This window comes from Paramormyrops kingsleyae, chromosome 23 (assembly GCF_048594095.1).
Source record: "Paramormyrops kingsleyae isolate MSU_618 chromosome 23, PKINGS_0.4, whole genome shotgun sequence".
In the NCBI taxonomy this organism is placed as follows: domain Eukaryota; kingdom Metazoa; phylum Chordata; class Actinopteri; order Osteoglossiformes; family Mormyridae; genus Paramormyrops; species Paramormyrops kingsleyae.
The window spans coordinates 8569890-8595398 of record NC_132819.1 but is presented as its reverse complement, the minus strand read 5'-3'; the positions used below and the strand labels follow the sequence as shown (position 1 = coordinate 8595398).

At 38.3% G+C, this 25509-nt stretch overlaps 1 protein-coding gene across 1 annotated transcript in view; it reads right to left on the bottom strand.

Annotated features, from left to right (window-relative positions):
* LOC111854237 (uncharacterized) overlaps nt 1-25509 on the bottom strand; it is a 46912-nt gene that overhangs the window by 14725 nt on the left and 6678 nt on the right. The window contains exons 5-8 of the mRNA XM_072706013.1: nt 12307-25008; nt 3745-12261; nt 1171-3690; nt 58-1104 (exon numbers count right to left, since the gene is read on the bottom strand). Coding sequence (XP_072562114.1) covers nt 58-1104; nt 1171-3690; nt 3745-12261; nt 12307-25008 — 24786 coding nt within the window. The remainder of the gene's footprint in view (nt 1-57; nt 1105-1170; nt 3691-3744; nt 12262-12306; nt 25009-25509) is intronic.

Genomic DNA, 25509 nt, shown 5'->3' with positions numbered 1-25509 from the left:
TTCTCTTTTCTGTCCATCCATCTCAGCTTTAATGGCTTCCATTTTGCTAGTCTCCCTCATTACATCACCTCTGGCTTGATCAAGTTTTTCTTTCTCATTTTCAAGATCCTCTTTCATTTGTTCAATCCTAGTCATCTCATGCTGTCTTTCCTGTATCCAGTTGTCAATGTTCAATTTTTGCTTCTGTAGCTCAGCCTTTATTTCCTCAATATCCTCTTTCTCCCTCTTAGTCTGGCCTAATTGGTCTTCCATTTGTTCTTTTTCTCGATCCATTTCTTCTTTCTCTTTCTGTAGCTTTACCCTCAATTCTTCCATATCCTCTTTCTCCCTCTTAATCTGCTCCATTCGCTTTTCCATTACTTCCTTTTCTCTGTCCAACTCAACTTTGATATCTGCAATTTTTCTGGCTTCTCTTAAATTATCTTCACCAGTTTGATCAATTTTCTCTTTCTCTTTTTGAAGGTTTGCTTTCATTTCTTCAATCAAGTCTTTCTCTTGCTGCCTCCCTTGTATCCAGTTGTCTATGTCCATTTTTTGTTTCTGTAGCTGGAGCTTCATTTGATTAATTTCATCTTTCTCCCTTTGAATATTGTCCAGTTCCTTCTCCATTTCTCTTTTCTGTCCATCCATCTCAGCTTTAATGGCTTCCATTTTGCTAATCTCCCTCATTACATCACCTCTGTCTTGATCAATTTTCTCTTTCTTGTTTTGAATATCAGCTTTCAATTCTTCAATCCTCATCACCTCTTTCTCTCTTTCCTCTGTCCAGTTGTTCATGTCCTCTTTCTGTTTCCCTAGTTCTGCTGTCAGTTGATCAATCACATCCTTTTCCTGCTTCATCTCTTCCCATTGCCTTTCCATTCTTTCTTTCTGCCCATTCATGTCCACTTTCATGGCTTCCATTTTGCTGATCTCCTGCACGGTGGCATCTCTAGCTTGATCAATTTTCTCTTTCTTTTTTTCAAGATCCTCTTTCATTTGTTCAATCCTGATCAGTTCCTGCTGTCTATCTTGTATCCAGTTGTTTATGTCCATTTTTTGTTTCTGTAGCTGGAGCTTCATTTGATTAATTTCATCTTTCTCCCTTTGAATATTGTCCAGTTCCTTCTCCATTTCTCTTTTCTGTCCATCCATCTCAGCTTTAATGGCTTCCATTTTGCTAGTCTCCCTCATTACATCACCTCTGGCTTGATCAAGTTTTTCTTTCTCATTTTCAAGATCCTCTTTCATTTGTTCAATCCTAGTCATCTCATGCTGTCTTTCCTGTATCCAGTTGTCAATGTTCAATTTTTGCTTCTGTAGCTCAGCCTTTATTTCCTCAATATCCTCTTTCTCCCTCTTAGTCTGGCCTAATTGGTCTTCCATTTGTTCTTTTTCTCGATCCATTTCTTCTTTCTCTTTCTGTAGCTTAACCCTCAATTCTTCCATATCCTCTTTCTGCCTCTTAATCTGCTCCATTCGCTTTTCCATTACTTCCTTTTCTCCGTCCAACTCAACTTTGATATCTGCAATTTTTCTGGCTTCTCTTAAATTATCTTCACCAGTTTGATCAATTTTCACTTTCTCTTTTTGAAGGTTTTCTTTCATTTCTTCAATCAAGTCTTTCTCTTGCTGCCTCCCTTGTATCCAGTTGTCTATGTCCATCTTTTGTTTCTGTAGCTGGAGCTTCATTTGATTAATTTCATCTTTCTCCCTTTGAATATTGTCCAGTTCCTTCTCCATTTCTCTTTTCTGTCCATCCATCTCAGCTTTAATGGCTTCCATTTTGCTAGTCTCCCTCATTATATCACCCCTGGCTTGATCAAGTTTTTCTTTCTCATTTTCAAGATCCTCTTTCATTTGTTCAATCCTAGTCATGTCCTGCTGTCTCTCCAGTATCCAGTTTTCCATTTCCTCTCTCTGTTTCTGTATCTCACACTTTTGTCGCTCAATAGCATCCTTTTCCTGCTCTATCTGTTGCAGTTTTAATTGCTTAAGTTTTGTTTCTTCTCTTATTTGATCCATTGTTTCTTTTTCTTTTCGAAGGTCTGTTGTCAGCTGTTCGATCTTGACTTTTTCCTGCTGTCTCTCTTCAGTCCAGTTGTCCAAGTCAGTTTTTTGTTTGAGTAGCTCCAACTGAATTCTCTCAATTTCATCTTTCTCCCTTTGAATATTGTCCAGTTCCTTCTCCATTTCTCTTTTCTGTCCATCCATCTCTGCTTTAATGGCTTCCATTTTGCTAGTCTCCCTCATTACATTACCTCTGGCTTGATCAAGTTTTTCTTTCTCATTTTCAAGATCCTCTTTCATTTGTTCAATCCTAGTCATCTCATGCTGTCTTTCCTGTATCCAGTTGTCAATGTTCAATTTTTGCTTCTGTAGCTCAGCCTTTATTTCCTCAATATCCTCTTTCTCCCTCTTAATCTGGCCTAATTGGTCTTTCATTTGTTCTTTTTCTCGGTCCATTTCTTCTTTCTCTTTCTGTAGCTTAACCCTCAATTCTTCCATATCCTCTTTCTCCCTCTTAATCTGCTCCATTCGCTTTTCCATTACTTCCTTTTCTCCGTCCAACTCAACTTTGATATCTGCAATTTTTCTGGCTTCTCTTAAATTATCCTCACCAGTTTGATCAATTTTCTCTTTCTCTTTTTGAAGGTTTGCTTTAATTTCTTCAATCAAGTCTTTCTCTTGCTGCCTCCCTTGTATCCAGTTTTCTATGTCCATTTTTTGTTTCTGTAGCTGGAGCTTCATTTGATTAATTTCATCTTTCTCCCTTTGAATATTGTCCAGTTCCTTCTCCATTTCTCTTTTCTGTCCATCCATCTCTGCTTTAATGGCTTCCATTTTACTAGTCTCCCTCATTACATCACCTCTGGCTTGATCAAGTATTTCTTTCTCATTTTCAAGATCCTCTTTCATTTGTTCAATCCTAGTCATGTCCTGCTGTCTCTCCAGTATCCAGTTTTCCATTTCCTCTCTCTGTTTCTGTATCTCACACTTTTGTCGCTCAATAGCATCCTTTTCCTGCTCTATCTGTTCTGGTTTTAATTGCTTAAGTTTTGTTTCTTCTCTTATTTGATCCATTGTTTCTTTTTCTTTTTGAAGGTCTGTTGTCAGCTGTTCGATCTTGTCTTTTTCCTGCTGTCTCTCTTCAGTCCAGTTGTCCAAGTCAGTTTTTTGTTTGAGTAGCTCCAACTGAATTCTCTCAATTTTATCTTTCTCCCTTTGAATATTGTCCAGTTCCTTCTCCATTTCTCTTTTCTGTCCATCCATCTCAGCTTTAATGGCTTCCATTTTGCTAGTCTCCCTCATTACATCACCTCTGGCTTGATCAAGTATTTCTTTCTCATTTTCAAGATCCTCTTTCATTTGTTCAATCCTAGTCATGTCCTGCTGTCTCTCCAGTATCCAGTTTTCCATTTCCTCTCTCTGTTTCTGTATCTCACACTTTTGTCGCTCAATAGCATCCTTTTCCTGCTCTATCTGTTCCAGTTTTAATTGCTTAAGTTTTGTTTCTTCTCTTATTTGATCCATTGTTTCTTTTTCTTTTCGAAGGTCTGTTTTCAGCTGTTCGATCTTGACGTTTTCCTGCTGTCTCTCTTCAGTCCAGTTGTCCAAGTCAGTTTTTTGTTTGAGTAGCTCCAACTGAATTCTCTCAATTTCATCTTTCTCCCTTTGAATATTGTCCAGTTCCTTCTCCATTTCTCTTTTCTGTCCATCCATCTCAGCTTTAATGGCTTCCATTTTGCTAGTCTCCCTCATTACATCACCTCTGGCTTGATCAAGTATTTCTTTCTCATTTTCAAGATCCTCTTTCATTTGTTCAATCCTAGTCATGTCCTGCTGTCTCTCCAGTATCCAGTTTTCCATTTCCTCTCTCTGTTTCTGTATCTCACACTTTTGTCGCTCAATAGCATCCTTTTCCTGCTCTATCTGTTCTGGTTTTAATTGCTTAAGTTTTGTTTCTTCTCTTATTTGATCCATTGTTTCTTTCTCTTTTCGAAGGTCTGTTGTCAGCTGTTCGATCTTGACTTTTTCCTGCTGTCTCTCTTCAGTCCAGTTGTCCAAGTCAGTTTTTTGTTTGAGTAGCTCCAACTGAATTCTCTCAATTTCATCTTTCTCCCTTTGAATATTGTCCAGTTCCTTCTCCATTTCTCTTTTCTGTCCATCCATCTCAGCTTTAATGGCTTCCATTTTGCTAATCTCCCTCATTACATCACCTCTGTCTTGATCAATTTTCTCTTTCTTGTTTTGAATATCAGCTTTCAATTCTTCAATCCTCATCACCTCTTTCTCTCTTTCCTCTGTCCAGTTGTTCATGTCCTCTTTCTGTTTCCCTAGTTCTGCTGTCAGTTGATCAATCACATCCTTTTCCTGCTTCATCTCTTCCCATTGCCTTTCCATTCTTTCTTTCTGCCCATCCATGTCCACTTTCATGGCTTCCATTTTGCTGATCTCCTGCACGGTGGCATCTCTAGCTTGATCAATTTTCTCTTTCTTTTTTTCAAGATCCTCTTTCATTTGTTCAATCCTGATCAGTTCCTGCTGTCTATCTTGTATCCAGTTGTCTATGTCCATTTTTTGTTTCTGTAGCTGGAGCTTCATTTGATTAATTTCATCTTTCTCCCTTTGAATATTGTCCAGTTCCTTCTCCATTTCTCTTTTCTGTCCATCCATCTCTGCTTTAATGGCTTCCATTTTGCTAGTCTCCCTAATTACATCACCTCTGGCTTGATCAAGTTTTTCTTTCTCATTTTCAAGATCCTCTTTCATTTGTTCAATCCTAGTCATGTCCTGCTGTCTCTCCAGTATCCAGTTTTCCATTTCCTCTCTCTGTTTCTGCATCTCACACTTTTGTCGCTCAATAGCATCCTTTTCCTGCTCTGTCTGTTCTGGTTTTAATTGCTTAAGTTTTGTTTCTTCTCTTATTTGATCCATTGTTTCTTTTTCTTTTCGAAGGTCTGTTGTCAGCTGTTCGATCTTGACTTTTTCCTGCTGTCTCTCTTCAGTCCAGTTGTCCAAGTCAGGTTTTTGTTTGAGTAGCTCCAACTGAATTCTCTCAATTTCATCTTTCTCCTTTTGACTATTGTCCAGTTCCTTCTCCATTTCTCTTTTCTGTCCATCCATCTCAGCTTTAATGGCTTCCATTTTGCTAATCTCCCTCATTACATCACCTCTGTCTTGATCAATTTTCTCTTTCTTGTTTTGAATATCAGCTTTCAATTCTTCAATCCTCATCACCTCTTTCTCTCTTTCCTCTGTCCAGTTGTTCATGTCCTCTTTCTGTTTCCCTAGTTCTGCTGTCAGTTGATCAATCACATCCTTTTCCTGCTTCATCTTTTCCCATTGCCTTTCCATTCTTTCTTTCTGCCCATTCATGTCCACTTTCATGGCTTCCATTTTGCTGATCTCCTGCACGGTGGCATCTCTAGCTTGATCAATTTTCTCTTTCTTTTTTTCAAGATCCTCTTTCATTTGTTCAATCCTGATCAGTTCCTGCTGTCTATTTTGTATCCAGTTGTCAATGTTCAATTTTTCCTTCTGTAGCTCAGCCTTTGTTTCCTCAATATCCTCTTTCTCCCTTTTAATCTGGCCTAATTGGTCTTCCGTTTGTTCTTTTTCTCGATCCATTTCTTCTTTCTCTTTCTGTAGCTTAACCCTCAATTCTTCCATATCCTCTTTCTCCCTCTTAATCTGCTCCATTCGCTTTTCCATTACTTCCTTTTCTCCGTCCAACTCAACTTTGATATCTGCAATTTTTCTGGCTTCTCTTAAATTATCCTCACCAGTTTGATCAATTTTCTCTTTCTCTTTTTGAAGGTTTGCTTTAATTTCTTCAATCAAGTCTTTCTCTTGCTGCCTCCCTTGTATCCAGTTTTCTATGTCCATTTTTTGTTTCTGTAGCTGGAGCTTCATTTGATTAATTTCATCTTTCTCCCTTTGAATATTGTCCAGTTCCTTCTCCATTTCTCTTTTCTGTCCATCCATCTCTGCTTTAATGGCTTCCATTTTACTAGTCTCCCTCATTACATCACCTCTGGCTTGATCAAGTTTTTCTTTCTCATTTTCAAGATCCTCTTTCATTTGTTCAATCCTAGTCATGTCCTGCTGTCTCTCCAGTATCCAGTTTTCCATTTCCTCTCTCTGTTTCTGTATCTCACACTTTTGTCGCTCAATAGCATCCTTTTCCTGCTCTATCTCTTCCAGTTTTAATTGCTTAAGTTTTGTTTCTTCTCTTATTTGATCCATTGTTTCTTTTTCTTTTCGAAGGTCTGTTGTCAGCTGTTCGATCTTGACTTTTTCCTGCTGTCTCTCTTCAGTCCAGTTGTCCAAGTCAGTTTTTTGTTTGAGTAGCTCCAACTGAATTCTCTCAATTTCATCTTTCTCCCTTTGAATATTGTCCAGTTCCTTCTCCATTTCTCTTTTCTGTCCATCCATCTCTGCTTTAATGGCTTCCATTTTGCTAGTCTCCCTCATTACATCACCTCTGGCTTGATCAAGTTTTTCTTTCTCATTTTCAAGATCCTCTTTCATTTGTTCAATCCTAGTCATCTCATGCTGTCTTTCCTGTATCCAGTTGTCAATGTTCAATTTTTGCTTCTGTAGCTCAGCCTTTATTTCCTCAATATCCTCTTTCTCCCTTTTAATCTGGCCTAATTGGTCTTCCGTTTGTTCTTTTTCTCGATCCATTTCTTCTTTCTCTTTCTGTAGCTTAACCCTCAATTCTTCCATATCCTCTTTCTCCCTCTTAATCTGCTCCATTCGCTTTTCCATTACTTCCTTTTCTCTGTCCAACTCAACTTTGATATCTGCAATTTTTCTGGCTTCTCTTAAATTATCTTCACCAGTTTGATCAATTTTCTCTTTCTCTTTTTGAAGGTTTGCTTTCATTTCTTCAATCAAGTCTTTCTCTTGCTGCCTCCCTTGTATCCAGTTGTCTATGTCCATTTTTTGTTTCTGTAGCTGGAGCTTCATTTGATTAATTTCATCTTTCTCCCTTTGAATATTGTCCAGTTCCTTCTCCATTTCTCTTTTCTGTCCATCCATCTCAGCTTTAATGGCTTCCATTTTGCTAATCTCCCTCATTACATCACCTCTGTCTTGATCAATTTTCTCTTTCTTGTTTTGAATATCAGCTTTCAATTCTTCAATCCTCATCACCTCTTTCTCTCTTTCCTCTGTCCAGTTGTTCATGTCCTCTTTCTGTTTCCCTAGTTCTGCTGTCAGTTGATCAATCACATCCTTTTCCTGCTTCATCTCTTCCCATTGCCTTTCCATTCTTTCTTTCTGCCCATTCATGTCCACTTTCATGGCTTCCATTTTGCTGATCTCCTGCACGGTGGCATCTCTAGCTTGATCAATTTTCTCTTTCTTTTTTTCAAGATCCTCTTTCATTTGTTCAATCCTGATCAGTTCCTGCTGTCTATCTTGTATCCAGTTGTTTATGTCCATTTTTTGTTTCTGTAGCTGGAGCTTCATTTGATTAATTTCATCTTTCTCCCTTTGAATATTGTCCAGTTCCTTCTCCATTTCTCTTTTCTGTCCATCCATCTCTGCTTTAATGGCTTCCATTTTGCTAGTCTCCCTCATTACATCACCTCTGGCTTGATCAAGTTTTTCTTTCTCATTTTCAAGATCCTCTTTCATTTGTTCAATCCTAGTCATCTCATGCTGTCTTTCCTGTATCCAGTTGTCAATGTTCAATTTTTGCTTCTGTAGCTCAGCCTTTATTTCCTCAATATCATCTTTCTCCCTTTTAATCTGGCCTAATTGGTCTTCCGTTTGTTCTTTTTCTCGATCCATTTCTTCTTTCTCTTTCTGTAGCTTAACCCTCAATTCTTCCATATCCTCTTTCTCCCTCTTAATCTGCTCCATTCGCTTTTCCATTACTTCCTTTTCTCTGTCCAACTCAACTTTGATATCTGCAATTTTTCTGGCTTCTCTTAAATTATCTTCACCAGTTTGATCAATTTTCTCTTTCTCTTTTTGAAGGTTTGCTTTCATTTCTTCAATCAAGTCTTTCTCTTGCTGCCTCCCTTGTATCCAGTTGTCTATGTCCATTTTTTGTTTCTGTAGCTGGAGCTTCATTTGATTAATTTCATCTTTCTCCCTTTGAATATTGTCCAGTTCCTTCTCCATTTCTCTTTTCTGTCCATCCATCTCAGCTTTAATGGCTTCCATTTTGCTAATCTCCCTCATTACATCACCTCTGTCTTGATCAATTTTCTCTTTCTTGTTTTGAATATCAGCTTTCAATTCTTCAATCCTCATCACCTCTTTCTCTCTTTCCTCTGTCCAGTTGTTCATGTCCTCTTTCTGTTTCCCTAGTTCTGCTGTCAGTTGATCAATCACATCCTTTTCCTGCTTCATCTCTTCCCATTGCCTTTCCATTCTTTCTTTCTGCCCATTCATGTCCACTTTCATGGCTTCCATTTTGCTGATCTCCTGCACGGTGGCATCTCTAGCTTGATCAATTTTCTCTTTCTTTTTTTCAAGATCCTCTTTCATTTGTTCAATCCTGATCAGTTCCTGCTGTCTATCTTGTATCCAGTTGTTTATGTCCATTTTTTGTTTCTGTAGCTGGAGCTTCATTTGATTAATTTCATCTTTCTCCCTTTGAATATTGTCCAGTTCCTTCTCCATTTCTCTTTTCTGTCCATCCATCTCAGCTTTAATGGCTTCCATTTTGCTAGTCTCCCTCATTACATCACCTCTGGCTTGATCAAGTTTTTCTTTCTCATTTTCAAGATCCTCTTTCATTTGTTCAATCCTAGTCATCTCATGCTGTCTTTCCTGTATCCAGTTGTCAATGTTCAATTTTTGCTTCTGTAGCTCAGCCTTTATTTCCTCAATATCCTCTTTCTCCCTCTTAGTCTGGCCTAATTGGTCTTCCATTTGTTCTTTTTCTCGATCCATTTCTTCTTTCTCTTTCTGTAGCTTAACCCTCAATTCTTCCATATCCTCTTTCTGCCTCTTAATCTGCTCCATTCGCTTTTCCATTACTTCCTTTTCTCCGTCCAACTCAACTTTGATATCTGCAATTTTTCTGGCTTCTCTTAAATTATCTTCACCAGTTTGATCAATTTTCACTTTCTCTTTTTGAAGGTTTTCTTTCATTTCTTCAATCAAGTCTTTCTCTTGCTGCCTCCCTTGTATCCAGTTGTCTATGTCCATCTTTTGTTTCTGTAGCTGGAGCTTCATTTGATTAATTTCATCTTTCTCCCTTTGAATATTGTCCAGTTCCTTCTCCATTTCTCTTTTCTGTCCATCCATCTCAGCTTTAATGGCTTCCATTTTGCTAGTCTCCCTCATTATATCACCCCTGGCTTGATCAAGTTTTTCTTTCTCATTTTCAAGATCCTCTTTCATTTGTTCAATCCTAGTCATGTCCTGCTGTCTCTCCAGTATCCAGTTTTCCATTTCCTCTCTCTGTTTCTGTATCTCACACTTTTGTCGCTCAATAGCATCCTTTTCCTGCTCTATCTGTTGCAGTTTTAATTGCTTAAGTTTTGTTTCTTCTCTTATTTGATCCATTGTTTCTTTTTCTTTTCGAAGGTCTGTTGTCAGCTGTTCGATCTTGACTTTTTCCTGCTGTCTCTCTTCAGTCCAGTTGTCCAAGTCAGTTTTTTGTTTGAGTAGCTCCAACTGAATTCTCTCAATTTCATCTTTCTCCCTTTGAATATTGTCCAGTTCCTTCTCCATTTCTCTTTTCTGTCCATCCATCTCTGCTTTAATGGCTTCCATTTTGCTAGTCTCCCTCATTACATCACCTCTGGCTTGATCAAGTTTTTCTTTCTCATTTTCAAGATCCTCTTTCATTTGTTCAATCCTAGTCATCTCATGCTGTCTTTCCTGTATCCAGTTGTCAATGTTCAATTTTTGCTTCTGTAGCTCAGCCTTTATTTCCTCAATATCCTCTTTCTCCCTCTTAATCTGGCCTAATTGGTCTTTCATTTGTTCTTTTTCTCGGTCCATTTCTTCTTTCTCTTTCTGTAGCTTAACCCTCAATTCTTCCATATCCTCTTTCTCCCTCTTAATCTGCTCCATTCGCTTTTCCATTACTTCCTTTTCTCCGTCCAACTCAACTTTGATATCTGCAATTTTTCTGGCTTCTCTTAAATTATCCTCACCAGTTTGATCAATTTTCTCTTTCTCTTTTTGAAGGTTTGCTTTAATTTCTTCAATCAAGTCTTTCTCTTGCTGCCTCCCTTGTATCCAGTTTTCTATGTCCATTTTTTGTTTCTGTAGCTGGAGCTTCATTTGATTAATTTCATCTTTCTCCCTTTGAATATTGTCCAGTTCCTTCTCCATTTCTCTTTTCTGTCCATCCATCTCTGCTTTAATGGCTTCCATTTTACTAGTCTCCCTCATTACATCACCTCTGGCTTGATCAAGTATTTCTTTCTCATTTTCAAGATCCTCTTTCATTTGTTCAATCCTAGTCATGTCCTGCTGTCTCTCCAGTATCCAGTTTTCCATTTCCTCTCTCTGTTTCTGTATCTCACACTTTTGTCGCTCAATAGCATCCTTTTCCTGCTCTATCTGTTCTGGTTTTAATTGCTTAAGTTTTGTTTCTTCTCTTATTTGATCCATTGTTTCTTTTTCTTTTTGAAGGTCTGTTGTCAGCTGTTCGATCTTGTCTTTTTCCTGCTGTCTCTCTTCAGTCCAGTTGTCCAAGTCAGTTTTTTGTTTGAGTAGCTCCAACTGAATTCTCTCAATTTTATCTTTCTCCCTTTGAATATTGTCCAGTTCCTTCTCCATTTCTCTTTTCTGTCCATCCATCTCAGCTTTAATGGCTTCCATTTTGCTAGTCTCCCTCATTATATCACCCCTGGCTTGATCAAGTTTTTCTTTCTCATTTTCAAGATCCTCTTTCATTTGTTCAATCCTAGTCATGTCCTGCTGTCTCTCCAGTATCCAGTTTTCCATTTCCTCTCTCTGTTTCTGTATCTCACACTTTTGTCGCTCAATAGCATCCTTTTCCTGCTCTATCTGTTGCAGTTTTAATTGCTTAAGTTTTGTTTCTTCTCTTATTTGATCCATTGTTTCTTTTTCTTTTCGAAGGTCTGTTGTCAGCTGTTCGATCTTGACTTTTTCCTGCTGTCTCTCTTCAGTCCAGTTGTCCAAGTCAGTTTTTTGTTTGAGTAGCTCCAACTGAATTCTCTCAATTTCATCTTTCTCCCTTTGAATATTGTCCAGTTCCTTCTCCATTTCTCTTTTCTGTCCATCCATCTCTGCTTTAATGGCTTCCATTTTGCTAGTCTCCCTCATTACATCACCTCTGGCTTGATCAAGTTTTTCTTTCTCATTTTCAAGATCCTCTTTCATTTGTTCAATCCTAGTCATCTCATGCTGTCTTTCCTGTATCCAGTTGTCAATGTTCAATTTTTGCTTCTGTAGCTCAGCCTTTATTTCCTCAATATCCTCTTTCTCCCTCTTAATCTGGCCTAATTGGTCTTTCATTTGTTCTTTTTCTCGGTCCATTTCTTCTTTCTCTTTCTGTAGCTTAACCCTCAATTCTTCCATATCCTCTTTCTCCCTCTTAATCTGCTCCATTCGCTTTTCCATTACTTCCTTTTCTCCGTCCAACTCAACTTTGATATCTGCAATTTTTCTGGCTTCTCTTAAATTATCCTCACCAGTTTGATCAATTTTCTCTTTCTCTTTTTGAAGGTTTGCTTTAATTTCTTCAATCAAGTCTTTCTCTTGCTGCCTCCCTTGTATCCAGTTTTCTATGTCCATTTTTTGTTTCTGTAGCTGGAGCTTCATTTGATTAATTTCATCTTTCTCCCTTTGAATATTGTCCAGTTCCTTCTCCATTTCTCTTTTCTGTCCATCCATCTCTGCTTTAATGGCTTCCATTTTACTAGTCTCCCTCATTACATCACCTCTGGCTTGATCAAGTATTTCTTTCTCATTTTCAAGATCCTCTTTCATTTGTTCAATCCTAGTCATGTCCTGCTGTCTCTCCAGTATCCAGTTTTCCATTTCCTCTCTCTGTTTCTGTATCTCACACTTTTGTCGCTCAATAGCATCCTTTTCCTGCTCTATCTGTTCTGGTTTTAATTGCTTAAGTTTTGTTTCTTCTCTTATTTGATCCATTGTTTCTTTTTCTTTTTGAAGGTCTGTTGTCAGCTGTTCGATCTTGTCTTTTTCCTGCTGTCTCTCTTCAGTCCAGTTGTCCAAGTCAGTTTTTTGTTTGAGTAGCTCCAACTGAATTCTCTCAATTTTATCTTTCTCCCTTTGAATATTGTCCAGTTCCTTCTCCATTTCTCTTTTCTGTCCATCCATCTCAGCTTTAATGGCTTCCATTTTGCTAGTCTCCCTCATTACATCACCTCTGGCTTGATCAAGTTTTTCTTTCTCATTTTCAAGATCCTCTTTCATTTGTTCAATCCTAGTCATCTCATGCTGTCTTTCCTGTATCCAGTTGTCAATGTTCAATTTTTGCTTCTGTAGCTCAGCCTTTATTTCCTCAATATCCTCTTTCTCCCTCTTAATCTGGCCTAATTGGTCTTCCATTTGTTCTTTTTCTCGGTCCATTTCTTCTTTCTCTTTCTGTAGCTTAACCCTCAATTCTTCCATATCCTCTTTCTCCCTCTTAATCTGCTCCATTCGCTTTTCCATTACTTCCTTTTCTCCGTCCAACTCAACTTTGATATCTGCAATTTTTCTGGCTTCTCTTAAATTATCTTCACCAGTTTGTTCAATTTTCTCTTTCTCTTTTTGAAGGTTTGCTTTCATTTCTTCAATCAAGTCTTTCTCTTGCTGCCTCCCTTGTATCCAGTTGTCTATGTCCATCTTTTGTTTCTGTAGCTGGAGCTTCATTTGATTAATTTCATCTTTCTCCCTTTGAATATTGTCCAGTTCCTTCTCCATTTCTCTTTTCTGTCCATCCATCTCAGCTTTAATGGCTTCCATTTTGCTAGTCTCCCTCATTACATCACCTCTGGCTTGATCAAGTATTTCTTTCTCATTTTCAAGATCCTCTTTCATTTGTTCAATCCTAGACATCTCCTGCTGTCTCTCCAGTATCCAGTTTTCCATTTCCTCTCTCTGTTTCTGTATCTCACACTTTTGTCGCTCAATAGCATCCTTTTCCTGCTCTATCTGTTCCAGTTTTAATTGCTTAAGTTTTGTTTCTTCTCTTATTTGATCCATTGTTTCTTTTTCTTTTCGAAGGTCAGTTGTCAGCTGTTCGATCTTGACTTTTTCCTGCTGTCTCTCTTCAATCCAGTTGTCCAAGTCAGTTTTTTGTTTGAGTAGCTCCAACTGAATTCTCTCAATTTCATCTTTCTCCCTTTGAATATTGTCCAGTTCCTTCTCCATTTCTCTTTTCTGTCCATCCATCTCAGCTTTAATGGCTTCCATTTTGCTAATCTCCCTCATTACATCACCTCTGTCTTGATCAATTTTCTCTTTCTTGTTTTGAATATCAGCTTTCAATTCTTCAATCCTCATCACCTCTTTCTCTCTTTCCTCTGTCCAGTTGTTCATGTCCTCTTTCTGTTTCCCTAGTTCTGCTGTCAGTTGATCAATCACATCCTTTTCCTGCTTCATCTTTTCCCATTGCCTTTCCATTCTTTCTTTCTGCCCATTCATGTCCACTTTCATGGCTTCCATTTTGCTGATCTCCTGCACGGTGGCATCTCTAGCTTGATCAATTTTCTCTTTCTTTTTTTCAAGATCCTCTTTCATTTGTTCAATCCTGATCAGTTCCTGCTGTCTATCTTGTATCCAGTTGTCAATGTTCAATTTTTCCTTCTGTAGCTCAGCCTTTGTTTCCTCAATATCCTCTTTCTCCCTTTTAATCTGGCCTAATTGGTCTTCCGTTTGTTCTTTTTCTCGATCCATTTCTTCTTTCTCTTTCTGTAGCTTAACCCTCAATTCTTCCATATCCTCTTTCTCCCTCTTAATCTGCTCCATTCGCTTTTCCATTACTTCCTTTTCTCCGTCCAACTCAACTTTGATATCTGCAATTTTTCTGGCTTCTCTTAAATTATCTTCACCAGTTTGTTCAATTTTCTCTTTCTCTTTTTGAAGGTTTGCTTTCATTTCTTCAATCAAGTCTTTCTCTTGCTGCCTCCCTTGTATCCAGTTGTCTATGTCCATCTTTTGTTTCTGTAGCTGGAGCTTCATTTGATTAATTTCATCTTTCTCCCTTTGAATATTGTCCAGTTCCTTCTCCATTTCTCTTTTCTGTCCATCCATCTCTGCTTTAATGGCTTCCATTTTGCTAGTCTCCCTTATTATATCACCCCTGGCTTGATCAAGTTTTTCTTTCTCATTTTCAAGATCCTCTTTCTTTTGTTCAGTCCTAGTCATCTCATGCTGTCTTTTCTGTATCCAGTTGTCCATGTCAAATCTTTGCTTCTGTAGCTCAGCCTTAATTTGCTCAATATCCTCTTTCTCCCTCTTAGTCTGGCCTAATTGGTCTTCCATTTGTTCTTTTTCTCGATCCATTTCTTCTTTCTCTTTTTGTAGCTTAACCCTCAATTCTTCCATATCCTCTTTCTCCCTCTTAATCTGCTCCATTCGCTTTTTCATTACTTCCTTTTCTCCGTCCAACTCAACTTTGATATCTGCAGTTTTTCTGGCTTCTCTTAAATTATCTTCACCAGTTTGATCAATTTTCACTTTCTCTTTTTGAAGGTTTTCTTTCATTTCTTCAATCAAGTCTTTCTCTTGCTGCCTCCCTTGTATCCAGTTGTCTATGTCCATCTTTTGTTTCTGTAGCTGGAGCTTCATTTGATTAATTTCATCTTTCTCCCTTTGAAATTTGTCCAGTTCCTTCTCCATTTCTCTTTTCTGTCCATCCATCTCTGCTTTAATGGCTTCCATTTTGCTAGTCTCCCTCATTACATCACCTCTGGCTTGATCAAGTTTTTCTTTCTCATTTTCAAGATCCTCTTTCATTTGTTCAATCCTAGACATCTCCTGCTGTCTCTCCAGTATCCAGTTTTCCATTTCCTCTCTCTGTTTCTGTATCTCACACTTTTGTCGCTCAATAGCATCCTTTTCCTGCTCTATCTGTTCCAGTTTTAATTGCTTAAGTTTTGTTTCTTCTCTTATTTGATCCATTGTTTCTTTTTCTTTTCGAAGGTCAGTTGTCAGCTGTTCGATCTTGACTTTTTCCTGCTGTCTCTCTTCAGTCCAGTTGTCCAAGTCAGTTTTTTGTTTGAGTAGCTCCAACTGAATTCTCTCAATTTCATCTTTCTCCCTTTGAATATTGTCCAGTTCCTTCTCCATTTCTCTTTTCTGTCCATCCATCTCTGCTTTAATGGCTTCCATTTTGCTAATCTCCCTCATTACATCACCTCTGTCTTGATCAATTTTCTCTTTCTTGTTTTGAATATCAGCTTTCAATTCTTCAATCCTCATCACCTCTTTCTCTCTTTCCTCTGTCCAGTTGTTCATGTCCTCTTTCTGTTTCCCTAGTTCTGCTGTCAGTTGATCAATCACATCCTTTTCCTGCTTCATCTTTTCCCATTGCCTTTCCATTCTTTCTTTCTGCCCATTCATGTCCACTTTCATGGCTTCCATTTTGCTGATCTCCTGCACGGTGGCATCTCTAGCTTGATCAATTTTCTCTTTCTTTTTTTCAAGATCCTCTTTCATTTGTTCAATCCTGATCAGTTCCTGCTGTCTATCTTGTATCCAGTTGTCAATGTTCAATTTTTCCTTCTGTAGCTCAGCCTTTGTTTCCTCAATATCCTCTTTCTCCCTTTTAATCTGGCCTAATTGGTCTTCCGTTTGTTCTTTTTCTCGATCCATTTCTTCTTTCTCTTTCTGTAGCTTAACCCTCAATTCTTCCATATCCTCTTTCTCCCTCTTAATCTGCTCCATTCGCTTTTCCATTACTTCCTTTTCTCCGTCCAACTCAACTTTGATATCTGCAATTTTTCTGGCTTCTCTTAAATTATCCTCACCAGTTTGATCAATTTTCTCTTTCTCTTTTTGAAGGTTTGCTTTAATTTCTTCAATCAAGTCTTTCTCTTGCTGCCTCCCTTGTATCCAGTTTTCTATGTCCATTTTTTGTTTCTGTAGCTGGAGCTTCATTTGATTAATTTCATCTTTCTCCCTTTGAATATTGTCCAGTTCCTTCTCCATTTCTCTTTTCTGTCCATCCATCTCTGCTTTAATGGCTTCCATTTTACTAGTCTCCCTCATTACATCACCTCTGGCTTGATCAAGTATTTCTTTCTCATTTTCAAGATCCTCTTTCATTTGTTCAATCCTAGTCATGTCCTGCTGTCTCTCCAGTATCCAGTTTTCCCTTTCCTCTCTCTGTTTCTGTATCTCACACTTTTGTCGCTCAATAGCATCCTTTTCCTGCTCTATCTGTTCTGGTTTTAATTGCTTAAGTTTTCTTTCTTCTCTTATTTGATCCATTGTTTCTTTTTCTTTTTGAAGGTCTGTTGTCAGCTGTTCGATCTTGTCTTTTTCCTGCTGTCTCTCTTCAGTCCAGTTGTCCAAGTCAGTTTTTTGTTTGAGTAGCTCCAACTGAATTCTCTCAATTTTATCTTTCTCCCTTTGAATATTGTCCAGTTCCTTCTCCATTTCTCTTTTCTGTCCATCCATCTCAGCTTTAATGGCTTCCATTTTGCTAGTCTCCCTCATTACATCACCTCTGGCTTGATCAAGTTTTTCTTTCTCATTTTCAAGATCCTCTTTCATTTGTTCAATCCTAGTCATCTCATGCTGTCTTTCCTGTATCCAGTTGTCAATGTTCAATTTTTGCTTCTGTAGCTCAGCCTTTATTTCCTCAATATCCTCTTTCTCCCTCTTAATCTGGCCTAATTGGTCTTCCATTTGTTCTTTTTCTCGGTCCATTTCTTCTTTCTCTTTCTGTAGCTTAACCCTCAATTCTTCCATATCCTCTTTCTCCCTCTTAATCTGCTCCATTCGCTTTTCCATTACTTCCTTTTCTCCGTCCAACTCAACTTTGATATCTGCAATTTTTCTGGCTTCTCTTAAATTATCTTCACCAGTTTGTTCAATTTTCTCTTTCTCTTTTTGAAGGTTTGCTTTCATTTCTTCAATCAAGTCTTTCTCTTGCTGCCTCCCTTGTATCCAGTTGTCTATGTCCATCTTTTGTTTCTGTAGCTGGAGCTTCATTTGATTAATTTCATCTTTCTCCCTTTGAATATTGTCCAGTTCCTTCTCCATTTCTCTTTTCTGTCCATCCATCTCAGCTTTAATGGCTTCCATTTTGCTAGTCTCCCTCATTACATCACCTCTGGCTTGATCAAGTATTTCTTTCTCATTTTCAAGATCCTCTTTCATTTGTTCAATCCTAGACATCTCCTGCTGTCTCTCCAGTATCCAGTTTTCCATTTCCTCTCTCTGTTTCTGTATCTCACACTTTTGTCGCTCAATAGCATCCTTTTCCTGCTCTATCTGTTCCAGTTTTAATTGCTTAAGTTTTGTTTCTTCTCTTATTTGATCCATTGTTTCTTTTTCTTTTCGAAGGTCAGTTGTCAGCTGTTCGATCTTGACTTTTTCCTGCTGTCTCTCTTCAATCCAGTTGTCCAAGTCAGTTTTTTGTTTGAGTAGCTCCAACTGAATTCTCTCAATTTCATCTTTCTCCCTTTGAATATTGTCCAGTTCCTTCTCCATTTCTCTTTTCTGTCCATCCATCTCAGCTTTAATGGCTTCCATTTTGCTAATCTCCCTCATTACATCACCTCTGTCTTGATCAATTTTCTCTTTCTTGTTTTGAATATCAGCTTTCAATTCTTCAATCCTCATCACCTCTTTCTCTCTTTCCTCTGTCCAGTTGTTCATGTCCTCTTTCTGTTTCCCTAGTTCTGCTGTCAGTTGATCAATCACATCCTTTTCCTGCTTCATCTTTTCCCATTGCCTTTCCATTCTTTCTTTCTGCCCATTCATGTCCACTTTCATGGCTTCCATTTTGCTGATCTCCTGCACGGTGGCATCTCTAGCTTGATCAATTTTCTCTTTCTTTTTTTCAAGATCCTCTTTCATTTGTTCAATCCTGATCAGTTCCTGCTGTCTATCTTGTATCCAGTTGTCAATGTTCAATTTTTCCTTCTGTAGCTCAGCCTTTGTTTCCTCAATATCCTCTTTCTCCCTTTTAATCTGGCCTAATTGGTCTTCCGTTTGTTCTTTTTCTCGATCCATTTCTTCTTTCTCTTTCTGTAGCTTAACCCTCAATTCTTCCATATCCTCTTTCTCCCTCTTAATCTGCTCCATTCGCTTTTCCATTACTTCCTTTTCTCCGTCCAACTCAACTTTGATATCTGCAATTTTTCTGGCTTCTCTTAAATTATCTTCACCAGTTTGTTCAATTTTCTCTTTCTCTTTTTGAAGGTTTGCTTTCATTTCTTCAATCAAGTCTTTCTCTTGCTGCCTCCCTTGTATCCAGTTGTCTATGTCCATCTTTTGTTTCTGTAGCTGGAGCTTCATTTGATTAATTTCATCTTTCTCCCTTTGAATATTGTCCAGTTCCTTCTCCATTTCTCTTTTCTGTCCATCCATCTCTGCTTTAATGGCTTCCATTTTGCTAGTCTCCCTTATTATATCACCCCTGGCTTGATCAAGTTTTTCTTTCTCATTTTCAAGATCCTCTTTCTTTTGTTCAGTCCTAGTCATCTCATGCTGTCTTTTCTGTATCCAGTTGTCCATGTCAAATCTTTGCTTCTGTAGCTCAGCCTTAATTTGCTCAATATCCTCTTTCTCCCTCTTAGTCTGGCCTAATTGGTCTTCCATTTGTTCTTTTTCTCGATCCATTTCTTCTTTCTCTTTCTGTAGCTTAACCCTCAATTCTTCCATATCCTCTTTCTCCCTCTTAATCTGCTCCATTCGCTTTTTCATTACTTCCTTTTCTCCGTCCAACTCAACTTTGATATCTGCAGTTTTTCTGGCTTCTCTTAAATTATCTTCACCAGTTTGATCAATTTTCACTTTCTCTTTTTGAAGGTTTTCTTTCATTTCTTCAATCAAGTCTTTCTCTTGCTGCCTCCCTTGTATCCAGTTGTCTATGTCCATCTTTTGTTTCTGTAGCTGGAGCTTCATTTGATTAATTTCATCTTTCTCCCTTTGAAATTTGTCCAGTTCCTTCTCCATTTCTCTTTTCTGTCCATCCATCTCTGCTTTAATGGCTTCCATTTTGCTAGTCTCCCTTATTATATCACCCCTGGCTTGATCAAGTTTTTCTTTCTCATTTTCAAGATCCTCTTTCTTTTGTTCAGTCCTAGTCATCTCATGCTGTCTTTTCTGTATCCAGTTGTCCATGTCAAATCTTTGCTTCTGTAGCTCAGCCTTAATTTGCTCAATATCCTCTTTCTCCCTCTTAGTCTGGCCTAATTGGTCTTCCATTTGTTCTTTTTCTCGATCCATTTCTTCTTTCTCTTTCTGTAGCTTAACCCTCAATTCTTCCATATCCTCTTTCTCCCTCTTAATCTGCTCCATTCGCTTTTTCATTACTTCCTTTTCTCCGTCCAACTCAACTTTGATATCTGCAGTTTTTCTGGCTTCTCTTAAATTATCTTCACCAGTTTGATCAATTTTCACTTTCTCTTTTTGAAGGTTTTCTTTCATTTCTTCAATCAAGTCTTTCTCTTGCTGCCTCCCTTGTATCCAGTTGTCTATGTCCATCTTTTGTTTCTGTAGCTGGAGCTTCATTTGATTAATTTCATGTTTCTCCCTTTGAAATTTGTCCAGTTCCTTCTCCATTTCTCTTTTCTGTCCATCCATCTCTGCTTTAATGGCTTCCATTTTGCTAGTCTCCCTCATTATATCACCCCTGGCTTGATCAAGTTTTTCTTTCTCATTTTCAAGATCCTCTTTCATTTGTTCAATCCTAGTCATCTCCTGCTGTCTCTCCAGTATCCAGTTTTCCATTTCCTCTCTCTGTTTCTGTATCTCACACTTTTGTCGCTCAATAGCATCCTTTTCCTGCTCTATCTGTTCTGGTTTTAATTGCTTAAGTTTTGTTTCTTCTCTTATTTGATCCATTGTTTCTTTTTCTTTTCGAAGGTCTGTTGTCAGCTGTTCGATCTTGTCTTTTTCCTGCTGTCTCTCTTCAGTCCAGTTGTCCAAGTCAGTTTTTTGTTTGAGTAGCTCCAACTGAATTCTCTCAATTTCATCTTTCTCCCTTTGAATATTGTCCAGTTCCTTCTCCATTTCTCTTTTCTGTCCATCCATCTCAGCTTTAATGGCTTCCATTTTGCTAGTCTCCCTCATTACATCACCTCTGGCTTGATCAAGTTTTTCTTTCTCATTTTCAAGATCCTCTTTCTTTTGTTCAATCCTAGTCATGTCCTTCTGTCTCTCCAGTATCCAGTTTTCCATTTCCTCTCTCTGTTTCTGTATCTCACACTTTTGTCGCTCAATAGCATCCTTTTCCTGCTCTATCTGTTCCGGTTTTAATTGCTTAAGTTTTGTTTCTTCTCTTATTTGATCCATTGTTTCTTTTTCTTTTCGAAGGTCTGTTGTCAGCTGTTCGATCTTGTCTTTTTCCTGCTGTCTCTCTTCAGTCCAGTTGTCCAAGTCAGTTTTTTGTTTGAGTAGCTCCAACTGAATTCTCTCAATTTCATCTTTCTCCCTTTGAATATTGTCCAGTTCCTTCTCCATTTCTCTTTTCTGTCCATCCATCTCAGCTTTAATGGCTTCCATTTTGCTAGTCTCCCTCATTACATCACCTCTGGCTTGATCAAGTTTTTCTTTCTCATTTTCAAGATCCTCTTTCATTTGTTCAATCCTAGTCATCTCATGCTGTCTTTCTTGTATCCAGTTTTCCATTTCCTCTCTCTGTTTCTGTATCTCACACTTTTGTTGCTCAATTGCATCCTTTTCCTGCTGTATCTGTTCCAGTTTGAATTGTGTAAGTTTTGTTCCTTCTTTTTTTTGATCAATTGTTTCTTTTTCTTTTCGAAGGTCTGTTTTCATTTGTTCCACCAGTTCTTTTTCATGCTTTCTGTCTTGTATCCTCTTGTCCATGTCAAATTTTTGCTTCTGTAGCTCAACCTTTATTTCCTCAATATCCTCTTTCTCCCTCTTAATCTGGCCTAATTGGTCTTCTATTTGGTGTTTTTCTCGATCCATTTCTTCTTTCTCTTTCTGTAGCTTAACCCTCAATTCTTCCATATCCTCTCTCTCCCTCTTAATCTGCTCCATTCGCTTTTCCATTACTTCCTTTTCTTCGTCCAACTCAACTTTGATATCTGCAACTTTTCTGGCTTCTCTTAAATTATCTTCACCAGTTTGATCAATTTTCTCTTTCTCTTTTTGAAGGTTTGCTTTCATTTCTTCAATCAAGTCTTTCTCTTGCTGCCTCCCTTGTATCCAGTTGTCTATGTCCATCTTTTGTTTCTGTAGCTGGAGCTTCATTTGATTAATTTCATCTTTCTCCCTTTGAATATTGTCCAGTTCCTTCTCCATTTCTCTTTTCTGTCCATCCATCTCTGCTTTAATGGCTTCCATTTTGCTAGTCTCCCTTATTATATCACCCCTGGCTTGATCAAGTTTTTCTTTCTCATTTTCAAGATCCTCTTTCTTTTGTTCAGTCCTAGTCATCTCATGCTGTCTTTTCTGTATCCAGTTGTCCATGTCAAATCTTTGCTTCTGTAGCTCAGCCTTAATTTGCTCAATATCCTCTTTCTCCCTCTTAGTCTGGCCTAATTGGTCTTCCATTTGTTCTTTTTCTCGATCCATTTCTTCTTTCTCTTTCTGTAGCTTAACCCTCAATTCTTCCATATCCTCTTTCTCCCTCTTAATCTGCTCCATTCGCTTTTTCATTACTTCCTTTTCTCCGTCCAACTCAACTTTGATATCTGCAGTTTTTCTGGCTTCTCTTAAATTATCTTCACCAGTTTGATCAATTTTCACTTTCTCTTTTTGAAGGTTTTCTTTCATTTCTTCAATCAAGTCTTTCTCTTCCTGCCTCCCTTGTATCCAGTTGTCTATGTCCATCTTTTGTTTCTGTAGCTGGAGCTTCATTTGATTAATTTCATCTTTCTCCCTTTGAAATTTGTCCAGTTCCTTCTCCATTTCTCTTTTCTGTCCATCCATCTCTGCTTTAATGGCTTCCATTTTGCTAGTCTCCCTCATTATATCACCCCTGGCTTGATCAAGTTTTTCTTTCTCATTTTCAAGATCCTCTTTCATTTGTTCAATCCTAGTCATCTCCTGCTGTCTCTCCAGTATCCAGTTTTCCATTTCCTCTCTCTGTTTCTGTATCTCACACTTTTGTCGCTCAATAGCATCCTTTTCCTGCTCTATCTGTTCTGGTTTTAATTGCTTAAGTTTTGTTTCTTCTCTTATTTGATCCATTGTTTCTTTTTCTTTTCGAAGGTCTGTTGTCAGCTGTTCGATCTTGTCTTTTTCCTGCTGTCTCTCTTCAGTCCAGTTGTCCAAGTCAGTTTTTTGTTTGAGTAGCTCCAACTGAATTCTCTCAATTTCATCTTTCTCCCTTTGAATATTGTCCAGTTCCTTCTCCATTTCTCTTTTCTGTCCATCCATCTCAGCTTTAATGGCTTCCATTTTGCTAGTCTCCCTCATTACATCACCTCTGGCTTGATCAAGTTTTTCTTTCTCATTTTCAAGATCCTCTTTCTTTTGTTCAATCCTAGTCATGTCCTTCTGTCTCTCCAGTATCCAGTTTTCCATTTCCTCTCTCTGTTTCTGTATCTCACACTTTTGTCGCTCAATAGCATCCTTTTCCTGCTCTATCTGTTCCGGTTTTAATTGCTTAAGTTTTGTTTCTTCTCTTATTTGATCCATTGTTTCTTTTTCTTTTCGAAGGTCTGTTGTCAGCTGTTCGATCTTGTCTTTTTCCTGCTGTCTCTCTTCAGTCCAGTTGTCCAAGTCAGTTTTTTGTTTGAGTAGCTCCAACTGAATTCTCTCAATTTCATCTTTCTCCCTTTGAATATTGTCCAGTTCCTTCTCCATTTCTCTTTTCTGTCCATCCATCTCAGCTTTAATGGCTTCCATTTTGCTAGTCTCCCTCATTACATCACCTCTGGCTTGATCAAGTTTTTCTTTCTCATTTTCAAGATCCTCTTTCATTTGTTCAATCCTAGTCATCTCATGCTGTCTTTCTTGTATCCAGTTTTCCATTTCCTCTCTCTGTTTCTGTATCTCACACTTTTGTTGCTCAATTGCATCCTTTTCCTGCTGTATCTGTTCCAGTTTGAATTGTGTAAGTTTTGTTCCTTCTTTTTTTTGATCAATTGTTTCTTTTTCTTTTCGAAGGTCTGTTTTCATTTGTTCCACCAGTTCTTTTTCATGCTTTCTGTCTTGTATCCTCTTGTCCATGTCAAATTTTTGCTTCTGTAGCTCAACCTTTATTTCCTCAATATCCTCTTTCTCCCTCTTAATCTGGCCTAATTGGTCTTCTATTTGGTCTTTTTCTCGATCCATTTCTTCTTTCTCTTTCTGTAGCTTAACCCTCAATTCTTCCATATCCTCTCTCTCCCTCTTAATCTGCTCCATTCGCTTTTCCATTACTTCCTTTTCTTCGTCCAACTCAACTTTGATATCTGCAACTTTTCTGGCTTCTCTTAAATTATCTTCACCAGTTTGATCAATTTTCTCTTTCTCTTTTTGAAGGTTTGCTTTCATTTCTTCAATCAAGTCTTTCTCTTGCTGCCTCTCTTCTATCCAGTTGTCCATGTCTAACTTTTGCTTCTGTAGCTCAGCCTTTATTTGCTCAATATCCTCTTCCTCCCTCTTAATCTGGTCCAATCGGTCTTTCATTTTTTCTTTCTGTCGCCCCATTTTTTCTTTCTCTTTCCTTAGCTTAAGCTTCAGTTGTTCCATATCTTCTTTCTCCCTCTTTATCTGGTCTAGTTGCTTTTCCATTACTTCCCTTTTCTCATCCATCTCAGCCTTGACAATTGAAATTTTTTTGGTTTCCCTGATATTATCTTCCACTGTTTGATCATTTTTCTCTTTCTCTTTTTCAAGGTTTGCTTTTAGTTCATCAGTCAAGTTTTTCTCTTGTTGCCACTCTTGTATCCATTTCTCCAATTCCTCATTCTTCTTCTGCAGCTCTGCCTTACTTTGTTCAATATCCTGTTTTTCCCTCTTAATCTGCTCTAGTTGGTCTTTTACTCCTTCTTTCTGACCCTCCGTCTCAGCTTTAAGGGCTTCCATTTTCCTAATCTCCCTCATAGTGTCATCTCTGGCTTGATCAATTTTCTGTTTCTCATTTTGAATATCAGCTTTAGTTTGTTCAATACGGATCCCTTCCCGCTGTCTTTCCTGTATACATTTGTCCATATCCTTTTTCTCTTTTTGCAGCTCAGCTTTCAGCTGACGAATAACATCCTTCTCTTGCTTTATCAGTTCCCATTGCATGGCTATTCCTTGTTTTTGTCCATCCCTTCCAGCTTTAATTGCTGCCATTTTGCTCATTTTACTCATAACATCATTTCTCATTTGTTCAATATGCTCCTCCTTGTTTTCAAGGTCAGTTTTCATCTGTTTCATCCTAATCATCTCCTGTTTCCTTTCCTCCATCCAGCTCTCCATTTCCTTTTGCTGTTTCTGTAGCACAGCCTTCAGTTTTCTTATATCATCCTTCTCCCTGTTAATTTTTTCCAACTCCTTTTCTATGTCCTCTTTCTCATTCTTCATATCTCTTCTACTAGCTATCATTGTCATCATCTCTGTCATGGTGTCTTCTCTGGATTGATTTTGTTCCACTTCTTCTTTTTGCACATCTGCTTTCATCTGCTCCACCATTTTCCATTTTCGTCTTTCTGTCCATTCGTCCACATCATCTTTCCTTTTGTGCAATTGATCTTCCATCTTTTCGAAGTCACCTGTGGATCCCCTGATTTCCTCCATGTCCTTTTCTGTTTTTTCTTTCATATCTATGTTGCCCTCATTCCTTTCCTCTCTTCGCTTCTTTTTTTGTATCACCCATGTTCCAAGATGTCTTTCCCTCTTCCCCTTCATCTTCCTTGGCCTCTCTTTCTCTCCCTGTGTCTCAGTATCCTTGTATCCACCAGCTTCTGTCCTCCTGCCTATTTCCTCTTTTTTAGCCATTGTCGTGATGTCCTTGTGATTTTGAAATGTGAAATGATTCAAGTGTTTTCACACATGTATAGTTTTGTTTTTCTAACATTTTTAACACACACATCTATGCAGTTTATGAGATATTATATTTTTTTCAATATTGTCACCACGCTGCCTCTGGGACCTGTGTTCCACTGGTGATTTAGCCCATTGGCTGGCTGTCATGTGTCATGCCATAGAGACTCTGTGGCTAGATTCTTGGACTATTCCACCATGGTTTATACTCTGGCTGCCTATCATTGGAATCCCCTCCCCACACCTACCTGGCAAACTTTTTGAAGGGTAGTGGCCCCTGTGGCCCTTAGCTTTATGCTTCTGATGGAATTTGGCCCTCGGGGAAAAATAATTCAGGCAGTAACCCCTTTCCACTTCTGTAACATCACCAGTGAGAGTGGAGCCACCTGGAGTAATTACTGTTTTCCATGGGGGTGGAATTAAGGGGCGCGGCCAAGTCTGGGTAGCCTGACTGTTGGCTTACAACAT